The 13159-nt window shown below is 32.6% G+C and overlaps 1 protein-coding gene across 1 annotated transcript in view; it reads left to right on the forward strand.

Moving 5' to 3' along the window:
• The window catches only part of LOC125076053 (adenylate cyclase type 6), a 186571-nt gene extending 177778 nt beyond the window's left edge, over nucleotides 1-8793 (forward strand). The window contains exons 18-30 of the mRNA XM_047687992.1: nucleotides 235-332; nucleotides 750-834; nucleotides 1080-1196; nucleotides 1333-1410; nucleotides 2440-2600; nucleotides 3230-3369; nucleotides 3455-3564; nucleotides 3883-4102; nucleotides 4990-5121; nucleotides 5370-5494; nucleotides 5793-5945; nucleotides 6360-6516; nucleotides 6624-8793. Of these exons, the coding sequence (XP_047543948.1) occupies nucleotides 235-332; nucleotides 750-834; nucleotides 1080-1196; nucleotides 1333-1410; nucleotides 2440-2600; nucleotides 3230-3369; nucleotides 3455-3564; nucleotides 3883-4102; nucleotides 4990-5121; nucleotides 5370-5494; nucleotides 5793-5945; nucleotides 6360-6516; nucleotides 6624-7030 (1983 nt within the window). The 3' untranslated portion in view covers nucleotides 7031-8793. The remainder of the gene's footprint in view (nucleotides 1-234; nucleotides 333-749; nucleotides 835-1079; nucleotides 1197-1332; nucleotides 1411-2439; nucleotides 2601-3229; nucleotides 3370-3454; nucleotides 3565-3882; nucleotides 4103-4989; nucleotides 5122-5369; nucleotides 5495-5792; nucleotides 5946-6359; nucleotides 6517-6623) is intronic.
• The last annotated feature ends 4366 nt before the right edge of the window (nucleotides 8794-13159 follow it).

A 13159-nucleotide genomic window follows, 5' to 3' on the forward strand; every position in this document is an offset into this window, starting at 1 on the left:
TCGCAATGTAGAACCTCACTAATAGAGAGTCTTTAGTAATTTTAACGTCAAAGGGGGAAATGGGCGGCGTAACTTTGTTTGAATTTTACCCGTAAGAAGTCGGGACGGGCAGATTGTTATGAATATTTTTGATTGATTAGACATATATCGCGTAAAAACAATTTACAATTTACAAATAAAAGCTTTCGTTATTGAATCATTTATTTATTGTGAATGTTTTTGGTTGTTTTATAGTACACCGCTGAGAGGGACAGGATGCTGAAAGTATATTTCATCTGCTCCTTGGTTGTATACTTTGCTGTGGCCATTGTTCAACTTCTCGTCTTCGACATGTACGTATATTAAAATACTCAAGGAATACTAATTCGTAGGTCAATAGGTTTTTAAAACTAACCTCTTAATATGTTATATCTACAAAGATTCCACGTTTTTCATAGCATTTATTATCACGCTTCTCAAAACTTTGATCCAAATAGTTTTTTTTTTCGTGCTAATCTCGTAATATTAGTCTATAGTAATATTTTAAATGGTTTTTTTTTTTGTTTTAATATCATAGTTAATCTCAACTAATGATCCGATTCTAAAAATATTGTCGTTGGTAGAACCTACATTATTCATGAATGTTATAGATAATAAATCATATTTATATGATATCAATATCGTTATGAATAAATTACACCCGTGCGAAGACGGGTCGGGTCGCTAGTGTACAATAAAATTGTAATATTTATTCTTGTTTATTTGTCCAGCAACGCGGCGGTCATCGCGACGATCATTGTTTCTGGAATTGTCATCTTCAGCTTCACGTATTTGGTGCTCAGCATTAACTTTGAGGTATATACTATATGTAAAAATCTATTTGAATTTACTTAATGTTACAATTATATAGCCAAGTGTGTGAGTGCAATGTAATGAGTGGTTTATATTTCTTACCAATGGCGGGCACAGATAAGTCACATATTAGGTGATAAAATTAAAATTATAATCACGATTGACATGAAATCGAATCGAATGTATTAAATATTATAAAAAATATGATTAATATACGATTTATTAATAAACGAATGTATGAAAAACAGCGCGTGAGTCCACGGGTAAAGCGGCTAGCGATGAGTGTACATAACAACCGCACGCTTGCGCAACTGCTGTCATTCATTGCGGTGGGAGCTGTCGTCCTACAGATCAAGATAATTATGGTAACGTAAACATTAATCATAATAATTAGACATAGCATAATAATATTAAATGTAAATTAATAACAAAGATCTCATCCCAGAGTATAAGAACGTCACAAACTTAATACATTATATAATTATGTTTATTATATTCCAGGGAATATACATGATCTCGCCTCGAACAACCCCAACATCAGATGACGGAACTGCGTATTGCCCACACGACATCAACGAGGTACGTATAATGACCTAGTGGTCGATTATGTTTATTGATTACATCTTTCACTTAACATAATCTGAAGATAAAAATAAAATTTTTATTTATTATCAGCCCATAGCCGATGCACTGCAATGTAACTGGCACTGTACGCATGAAAGGGTTTATTTTATTACGCTGCACCTCTGCGAACACGAATTTATGGGTATATATGACGTGTAAAATGTATTCGACATTTGCCAATTCGAGTTTATAGTCAGTTCAATCAACGAAAAGGTGCACCACTATTTTCCGAGGCTCAACGCGAGCGCCAGTCTCGAGACGAGCACGGCTTGATTTACGTGGCTATTTTAATTTAATTTACCATGGATGTTGATTCATCGGAAAATACTAATTGAAAAAAATAAAGAGACTAGACGTTAAAACTATACATTTTATTTTAAAATATAAAGACATCTTCAGAAAGTACAAAGTCTAAGACTTATTCAATAATCTCGGCTTTACTGTTTTACACTTGCCTCCTAATCAATGGATGTGGTTGATGGGATAATCCGATCCAAAACATAAGTGCATTATACATAGGTCATTTAAATTAGTGTGCATGTGGTCATATTGAAACAGAACATACACTTTAGCAGCTTACATTACACACTGAAGCGATTGGGGGAAAAAAGGGGCGCGTCATAATAGATTGAACTATCTACAATCACCATGTTTTCTTTCACGACCTAGCACAAATTGCAAACACAATCGTCGAATAATGACTTAAATTCAAATAATGTAAACGTCCCACCGCTGGGACAGTGGCCAAGGTCTCATTTTGAGGAAGAGGTTTGAAACTTGAAACATACTGCTCTAATGCAGACTTTATTCAGACACACAGATTCCTTACAATATTTTTCCTCACCACCGAACATGAAGTTAATTATTAACACAAAGTAGGCACTGATTTTCGGTTAAAAGTCACTAGTTCAACTTATACCTAAAATAATTGCTTATACAAATAAAATCGACGTTTACTTTATTATTCATTTTCATTTTTTCTAGCACTACCTACAACTGACGCTGATGGTGATGTTCCTGTGTGCGGTGCACCAGATCCTCATCACGATGATAAAGACGTTGGTTCTGTTCGTGATCAGTGTGACGTATATTGCCGTCACGGTCCAGAAGCATCTCTACTACCAAGAACACTTCTCCAATTATCAGTAAGTTTCTATCGCCACATTAAACCTACTAAATGACAAATTCAATTATAATCATATAATCAACAGTATGATCAATACGTTTTAACGTTTCTATACGTTTATTTTATAGTTTCCGATATTTTGATAAATAATCTCAATAAATATGTACCATAAGCTGAATACATAAGCAGCCCGTAAATGTCCCACTGCTGGGATAAAGGCCTCCTCTCCCTTTGAGGACTTCTTGCTCAGCGTGGTGGAATATGCTCCAAACCTTCGTTTGGAGCATATTCCACCACGCTGCTCCAATGCGGGTTGGCGGAATACACATGTGGCTGAATTTCGTTGAAATTAGACACATGCAGGTTTCCTCACGATGTTTTCCTTCACCGCACCGAGCACGAGATGAATTATAAACACAAATTAAGCACATGAAATTTCAGTGGTGCCTGCTTGGGCTTGAACCCGAAATCATCGGTTAAGATGCACGCGTTCTAACCACTGGGCCATCTCGGCTCATAAGCTGAATATTCATAAATAAAAATTCAGAAAGCGGGAAATTAAGAGTTATTCTATTTAAGTAATTATACCAATTGATATAAATTTAATCAGAAATGTTACGATACATTATATTTTTTTACGAAATATAGGCACAAATGCGATGTGGACTGGAACCAACACTGGACGAACGTCGTGGTAGCTCTCGGTGCGCTAGTGGCGCTGATGTTACACTCACAGCAGACGGAAAGCACATACCGCCTTGACTTCATCTGGAAACTACAGGCTACGGGTGTGTAATATAGACTACATGTAATAATAAATAAAACAATCTTCAAACGTATTGTATGCAATGTAAGAACATATTGTTATTATAGATGAGAAGGAAGATATGGAACATCTTGAGGCATACAACCGAAAACTACTCGCAAACATCTTGCCTGAACACGTTGCGCAACACTTCCTCTGCAGCGACAAGAATATTGATGTAAGTTTAGAAATATACTACGAGTCAGAACGTCCACACTCATGATATTTTTTTCGATCGTCCAGCACGATCTGTAAAAGCAAATCATTAAGCACTTAAGAACTCAATGCTGCTGAATCCACCATCACGTATTTGTCACCATGCACTGTGTCGGATCACCTATAATATTATTTCAATTCAAAAATTGTTCATAGCTTTACTAATTACAAACCTGTTAATATTAAAAATAATTATTTAGTAGCTAGTCAAACGTGACGGTAGGATATTTGACTTTTCTCCTTATGTAATAAATCAACCAAAAATGACTTTTTTAATCAGGAACTATATCACGAGCAATGCGAGTCAGTGTGTGTAATGTTCGCTTCGATTCCGAACTTCTCCGAGTTCTACGTAGAGCTGGAGGGAAACAACGAAGGCGTAGAATGTCTCCGACTTCTGAATGAGATCATTGCTGACTTCGACGAGATTTTAGCCGAGGACCAGTTCAAGTACATTGAGAAGATTAAGAGCACGGGAGCGACTTACATGGCTGCGTCTGGTAAACAAATTATTCTAAGTAACCTTGGTCATAATTTATTATAGAAGTTTTGTTCTCTGGCCTGATTTTAAAATTGATCGTTCAAGCAATTTCACTTACTAATCAAAGTTTAGCCAACTTGGAGTAAGTTGTGTATCGGTGAAATAATTTAATTTAATATAAGTTTTTCCGAGTTAATGTTTTATACTGAAATAAATTATTTCTTTATGATTAACTAAGTAAAACTCGTCATAATTTATCCTCTCAATAAACTGCTTCACCGGTGTTTATGACATTTATATTTGTTTATGACAGGGTAGTAAGCTACCAATAGACATTTAGAATAACAGTTTTCAACTGATCTAGTAAAAACTTAGTATTTTATTTGAAAGACAAATTTGCCTATATGAATATAGACCAATTATGAAAAGTATTTTGAGATTATATTTAAAAAGGCAATAAAACCACTCCTCTGGATATAAACAGTTACTGTAAGATTAAATGAAATGGTAACATGAAAAAAATAACTGTGTATATTCTAAATTTTTTGTATAATTTTATAGTATTTTTTTTTTTTTACTTTCCAACAAGGGTACAATTATTCTTAGATATTTCTTCATTGTGCCTCTTTTATACATTTACACGTCACCAATGAATTATTTCTCTCTTTACTATTACAAAAAAAACTATTAAATGCCTCTTAAAATACTAAACATAGTATAAACATTGGCGATAAACGAATCAAATTTCCTGTAAAAAGTTGCGATATAGTACTCAGTAACAATACTAACTACAAAAAGCACTAATAAGTCTAGTATGTAAATATATTTTATACATTTTAGATTTGCCTTCGATTTAACTGCGTTATTATTAATATTCAATATTTCAAACAAGTTTTATTTTTTCAGGACTAACAGTTGCTACCAGAGATCTTAGAGGCTACCGCCATGTCACCGCAATGGCGGACTACGCACTGCGCCTGCGCGAACAACTTCAATATGTAAATGAGCATTCGTTCAACAGCTTCCGCATCAGAATTGGTAAGATGTAGCCAGCGACGAAATTTATTAAATTTTTACTGGTTTAAACTTATCTTTTAAAACGAAATTAGCGGCATTGCGACTTGTGATATTATTATTATTACGCATAACAGCGATTGTTTTATTTGCTTTGCCTTGTAAACATTAATATACCAATGTTGCACTAGCACTGCTAAGTTGAATGTTAGTTTTAATTATTTATTTAGTATATTTAAGTTAACAATGAGGGTTTTTATGTACGTTTGTAGGTATCAACATTGGACCGGTAGTGGCCGGCGTGATCGGCGCCCGCAAGCCACAATATGACATTTGGGGCAATGCAGTAAACGTTGCGTCTCGAATGGATTCCACTGGACTGCTCGACCACATCCAGGTGAAGCATACAACACAGAAAGAATATCATTTCAATGATTATTTAATCAATTTTCTCGTCGTTAAGATAATGATTGAAACGATATACTTCCTTATATGTGTATAAAATAATACCCACATTTTATACATCATTTATTTCTCGTAAGTTTCATTTGTCATAAAATAAATGGCACTGCGATGATTGTGCGAATTTAACACAATATGCAAAAGCGTATCATGCTCGTGCAGTGACTGCTTAAAGCGAATGATTTACAGTAATGTCGTGTTAAGTGCTATAAAAGCTATTGCGAATATTCAAGGTGACGCAAGAAGTGTATGACATTTTGGCGACTCGTGGCTACCGGCTCCGGTGCCGCGGCACTATTGACGTCAAGGGCAAGGGCAACATGGTTACATTCTTCCTCGACGGGATCGGTGAGACGCCACAAGCGGGAATAAGGGACATTTATGCTGTAAGTATGTCACATCTCCATATAAAACTCTCTTTTTGTCCTTTTAAACAAAATATGGAAAACAAGTGAACGATTAGTGGTTTGCATAAATGCTAAATTTAAGGAAGGAAATTTTAAATATTTTTTATATATTTATATCTTAGTGATTTATCTTCTTTTTACTGTACCTTGATAACAAATGTCAATAAAATGTCATTAGTATATTTTTTTTGCCCTTATATTAAACGGCTAACAACGATCAGATTTATTATTAACAATCGAAAGGGGGAAAAGGAATACTTGTTATAATTATATTTCTAGTATAAATATATACTGTTATAGGATAAGGTCATCGGAGTTTTACATATGTTAAAGTAGATACTAAATTTATAATTTCAGCGTTGTTTTTGACTTTCATCTTCTTTTTATTTGTAGAACCCAACACCATCGACGTCGGGCGCCGGAAGTGACGTTAGTGCCGACCGTGACGGTATTGACGAGCGACGCCTTGAGCACCGACCTCTCGAGACACTCTCCGAGGGACACACCGATGAAGACGGTGGACCCTCGCCACGAGCGTCAATTCCAAAGGGTAGGTTTTTTAATGCAAACTAAAAATTAATAATATATGTTTTACTTAATATACTGTTGATTTTGCTGTTTGTAGTTTTACCTAACTAAATATAATTTATTTTATAGAAAATCTAAACGGTTCAATGAGCCCAAAGCTGTTGAATGGGAAGTCAACGTCCCGCGAGAGTCTTGCGAGCGCCGTCCGAGCGCGCGTCCTACGTCGCCTCGAGCGCCCACAATCCCTGGCCGAGGCCTCAACTCTCCCCGCTGTCGTTTCCCTCATCACCTCCAAGGCACACTCCCTGAATTTCGATGGCACTACCTACTACACCCAGGATGAGACTACGAAGCGATCTCTCGAAACTGTTAAGCCAGTAGTTGAATCCAGAAGTAGCGGGGATATTGAAACACTCCTGCAGGACAGCGGGCCACGACGAGCTGCTAGCCTCGCCGACTTTCTGTTCAGAAGAAAGCAGGCTAGATCAACTACTGCTGCTGTAAACATTATCGAAAATCCAATGAATGTTTTGTAAGTGAGTTATTAAATTTATCTCACATTTGATTACGACTTAACCCGGATATGACGAATATGTACCCAACTTTGACTCTGAGATCGCCGTCCTATAAAATTTATAAATGTTTAATACTAAATCGGAGGTGAACTCTACCCGGAATTGGCACAGCTCCCGGATTTGACAACACACTCGGCTTGACCTCAACTCATATCAAGACTGACTTTGCTAACTGACATTAACGTCTAAAGCGTCGTTGCGGGGCGTGCCCTCGTTTCGGCGTTACTCTACGAATTTATGATATTAATGCGGATTGGTTTTAATCATGGTTGTGATTAAGTTTGCGTACGACGCGGGATTGTAACTTTAGTATAGAAAAATCCGCATATATACTGTCAATTGATATATTCCACACATTGTTGAATGTATTCACGATGTAGGTTTTTAAAGGGCAAGTAACGATAGGATTTGTAATGAGTAGATAGGATGGTTTTAAGAAAATGAAACAGAGTATGTGATCGTAATTCATTTAGTAGCACGTTATAGTTAGATAATTTTACCTTTTGTGCAATTTCAAATATTTCGATATTTTCTAATAATTTACGTTTTTTCTGTTTTATTATAAAATATATTCAGCAAAACTGTTTCTAAAAAAAAAAAACTTCGGATTTATGATAAATTTAAATGCTGTCTGTTTTTACGCTGACCTCAGAAATATGACTAAAATAGAAAGTCATAAACGCAAAGATTAATTATAAGTGGATTTTTAATTAAGACACGAATTTTAAAATCACCAAAGTACACTGATACTAAAAGAAGCAAACATGCATTATTTTTATTATTTTTGTTTGTGTCCAGGCCAAACATAATAATCGATTCATCTAATTTTCGATTAAATCTAAATATTCGTTAAAGCTATTCTTATAACAAGCCTGCGTTACATAAGTTTAAATTATTATATACTCTGTGCTTGTATATAGCTGCATAGCACGTGTTTATATACTTTACAATACCTTATGTCAAATGAGCTTATTTTAAATAAGTAGAAGTAGCAGCTTTTGAAATATATGTACGTAGAAACACAAAAAACAATAGAAAAAAAATACCAAAAAAATAACCAAATAAATGTCTATCTACATTAGCAGTTATGTAATAAATTAAGATATATCTATGAGTACGGTCTAACTTACAGCTTCCGTTGCGTTGTTCTATTTCGTACAAGTAACGATCGAGGAGGAATTAATTTCGTTTTAAATTCACAGACCACCGACGACGAAGTGCGATTACTGAAAGATAATGATGATATTGAAATTAATTTCAGATCAATTCAAATTAATTGCTCTTCTTTGTAAAATGAAAGTGGTGGACGAATTATTATTATTGCTTTTTACTTCTGGTCGATAACTTCAAAACGAGGTTTATTACATTACAGACAAGCAACATTTTTAAGTATTTAATTGCTATTTTTTTCCGAGCTCAAGCTCAACATCAAGGATCAATCTCAACATTAGATAAGAATGACTTGAGTATATTTGCTTATTTATAACTTTGTAAATAGTATTTTTCTTAAGAATAGAAATAAGATGTTTATTAAGTAGCGTGATATTATAACCGCTGATTCGATTCCTACATTCAAATAAGAACTTTCTGTAGTTATTGTAAATATTTTTTACATCATTAATTGTTGCCAAACTATTCGATATTTAAAAATGTGTAATGTCTACTGTCGTGTAAAATTATTGTCATATTATTATACCCTGTTCAAGTTAGCTTGATCTTTTTGACAGACGGGCTAGTGATGAGAAACAGAAAATATAACATACATAACAGGAAAGATGGAATGCGTAATTCAAATTAAAATTCAATATTTTTTTAATTTATTTTTCTAAAAAGAGTTATACCAGCTAAAGTTACCCCAACCAAAAGGACGTTAAGTTACCAAAAGTTAAAGTTACCCCCGTTCGTAACAATAACTTAACAATGATCTTTAATAAGGATTTTTGTAATCGATATTTCTAGCAGTTACTGCCTGATATTCGCGTCCCTACCGTCCGACTGATGTAACATTGTACAAGCGTCTATTATTTTCAGTGTTTCTATTTAAATTTTACTTTGAAGCAATAATATATCATAGAAAAAGTCTTAAAAATTTCGAATAACTCTTGAAACTTTAGGAACTTTTGTATTATATGTATATTTTTTACATTTGTCAATAAGATCAAGGTATCTCATACAGGGTATGATTGCATATTGATGGTGTAAAAAACTATTATAGAATATTTTCATATATTTTAAATTTTAGGGCAAAATTCCAGTTATGCCCGAGTGGTGTCGCCACTCGATCCTCTTCAAAAATATAATTAAAAAATATATTCTTTGACAATCAGGTAACCAAATTATATTGTATTATTTGAAAATAGTAATGAAATATTCATAAAATATATTACAATTACGGGTACCTAATGTTATAAAATAAGTATTATTCCAACCGATCATAGCCTAAAGTATTTATTTCAAGTATTACCTCACATACTAATTAAATATAACGACTATACATTGGTGAATCATATTCAGTGCGTTTACATGCAGTCTTAGGAACTGTCTAACATGTTTTAAGTTATATCATTGTTTCGACTACTGTTCTTTATTAAAATTTTACGAGACGCATTGTCGATTTCGAGACGAATATTAAATAAAGCCGGTCATTGAACCGAACCGAGTAAACCGAAAGTTATTTCGCTCAAGGATCATATAAAGATTTATTGTATTAGATAATTTGTTAGTCTTTACCGAAAAGAATCAGTTCAAATTATCACAAAAAACGCAACATATACTGTAGAGCCAGTATTTTTGCTATTATTACAACGTTAGAAGAAGATGAAATTCGAAATTCAAACATTATTTAATCTTAAGCCGCCATGTTTAATCACCAATGTATAGCCAATCTGAATAATTCGGAAACATTAAGAATAAATGTTTAGAAATTAGGGAATGTAGAATTTAGTCAAACAATTATACGTCTGTTTATTAGATTATTGTAACAGCTTAAAGCCATAGATTGTCTAATAATAATAAAATATGTAATCGTATTCAAGTTCGATTGGTTTGCTTCTCATTCGATACACAAAAGATCGAAACTAAAAAAGATCCTCTTAAATTTTCAACATGATAAATTTGCTAAGTAAACATCTTCGCAAAAGTTTTACCGCTTTGGCTTAAATATTCTTAAATGAATAAATACGTGAAATATTTACTACGTATTTATTATTAGTACTTTTTGAATGTTAATGTTCTATAACAAGTTATGGTGCAAACGACGATTATTGTAATAATTATTTTAGCTTTAATCATCCAAAACGAAAGTATTTCAGTCAGAATTTCTTTTGTCGTTGCTGCAAATGTTATTAAAAACTCTTTGGTTAAAAGCACTATTAAATAAGTCAAGTAATATAAATTGAAATTCAATTATCGTAGGAATGAAAATGTTAAAGCTATTTATATTCACCTTCCTATCAGACCAAGAGCTCTTAAAATTCTGAAACCATTAAATGTATATTTAATTCGAGTAGAAAATATGTAGGAACCTATTTTTCGATGCTCTATACTATACAAGTTTATTATATAATTGTAACAACTATATTGTGCCAATCCTGCTGCTGCCAAGCAGCGGAATTTAAGTATTAATCCGCAATATTATTTTTAAATAAAAAAATTATAATAATTTAATTTTCCACAAAGTTGTACATATCACACATCAATATTGTTTATGATTAACAAATAGTTAGGTATAATATTATATTTGTTAATTTTTACTTTTTAGCATATCGTCCTTGAGACTAAAAAATGTTTAACAAAATCTGTTGGTAAGACCATCCTAATAATTTTAAATTTTATAATATAACAAAAACTATTCCTATTTATAACAAATTAGGCAAATTGCAGAATATATAAAACTCGTCCGTTTGACTGAAAACTTTGCAATGCAACTAAACATCGTGATATCTGTGATTAAATCCATATTGTACACTACAGATATTAAGACTACTCCATCAATCCATAGGGTGCAATGGAGCAAACTTCTAATCTCGTCACAAGTAGTTCTCACGATCTCTTACATATTGGTTTAATTATAACCTGAGAAAATCGATAAAACACTATTTGGTCATCATTTATTTTTGTCAAATTTAAAGAAAAACTCTTGTTTTTCGATAAACAAAAAAATTTATCACAGTTATTTCGATGTCGCTTATCTGAATATTTTAAGAAAATATTAAATTGTTTTTATCCCAATCTGTTGGTATTATTACTTCGATTATTCTAATTGGTATAATAATGTTACGTTCTTTATGCGCTTGTTTAATATTAAATATATTACGAAATAAATACATTTTAACTGTGTTAAGATGCAATGGAAGGGCTTATATGTACAAAAGCCCCTAGTATCGATGTTTATTATTATTAATTGTATTGAGGTTGTAACTGTCAGTACTATTTAGTATAATATATGAACCGATATTCTATGTGTAATTTGCTATTGTCTACGAGCATTTTACTTAGGTACTTCTGTGTGACCAATATTTTAAGGTAATCATCGCTAATTAGTGATTTGGCCTAAAGTGTTTAGTTGATTGTTTTTTCAATGTATAACATTAGCAGAAGCGTCACTAGGCGCAAATCAAACATATTTTGGCGCATGCATTATAAAAATCAATTGCACAAAGTTACCTGACTTAAAATTCATGTAATGATTTAATGTGAATAACAATCAATTAAAAACATGAACATTGACTGGTCGGGTTACGAGAGCTTAATCGTTAAGAGGATTATTTCTAATGTAACAGAAGCGTTAGCAAAAGTCTGACTCTGATAAGGCAGACCTCTGGAAGTATCTCACCTTTGCGAAAATGTCATGATATAATTATTATATTTTGTTCAAAGATTACGTAGTTGGTATATTTATCGGATGTCATGTGTAAAAATCTGATTTCGTATTTGATGAATTCATTATTTAAAGTCATTTAAATTATATCTGTCTTTTTTAGATGTAAATTATACCAACTCACATTCAGGAGATGTCACTGTAATCGTTATAAACATAAATTTGTACTTTTGTCTCTTTGGATTGTATATTTTATTGGATTAGAGTTTTTAAAAGGTTAATTACTTTTTTTTATATATGTACATAATAGTAACATAATTTCATTTGAGATATTTCCAGAGTTAATTAACGAATCTGAGATTTATTTTGGCACAACTGTATTAATTTTTACAAAAGAAACATCGATTTTATCATGTTTAGTTATTTTAATATGAACTATAAAATATTTTTTGTGCGACGCCTTTTTTTCTGTAATAGTAGGTGTATTTAAACATTTATGATTATTAAATGGTGTTATGTGTAATTGATTATTTTATTTATCCCAATTATATACAAAAAAATAAAGTTTACGTTTATTACTGTAAACTTAATAGTTATCCCTAGCTTATCAACCTTGTGATTTAAATTTAGAATGAAGGTAAATAAAGCTTAGGTAACAGAGAAATGCTCTATATATTGGTTTCTAATTATTAATTACAAGTTTCTTGTCCGTCTGTTTTGAGATATTTATCTGTTTGTCATTTACTTGGTGATAACTCTCTGTGCAAAATCATCAAATTTGGTAACATCCACTCTAATTATTCTACCGCCCTAATACGTGATTCGGTTGCCTTCACTATTAAAAGGTGAGCCAGTGTAACAACAAGGACGAGGTATATAACATCTTGGTTCTGATGGTTGGCGAGCAATTGGCGTAAAATAAGGGATGTATAATTTTGTTTACAGAACAGATTTCTACCATACCATCAGGTGTTCGATTACCCAATCATCTCGTCTATTTTAAACAAACACATAAACTAAGGGAGCTTCTTTCAGCTCGCTATTCCTTTGAAACTGAACAGATACAAGATAAGTGATTTGAACTAATTCTACCAGGTAGTTTCGCTTCGACCTTTACAAAGAAGTCTTATGTTATGTAAATTAACATGATGGTATGTGCTAATCAACATCAATTATATTATACTCAATCGATCACTTAGTGTCAAAATTAAAATATTCTTTAGTGTTGAGTTAAATGTAAAGGTACCAACGGCTTGGAAAGTATATTCTAC

This window comes from Vanessa atalanta, chromosome Z (genome assembly GCF_905147765.1).
Source record: "Vanessa atalanta chromosome Z, ilVanAtal1.2, whole genome shotgun sequence".
NCBI lineage: Eukaryota > Metazoa > Arthropoda > Insecta > Lepidoptera > Nymphalidae > Vanessa > Vanessa atalanta.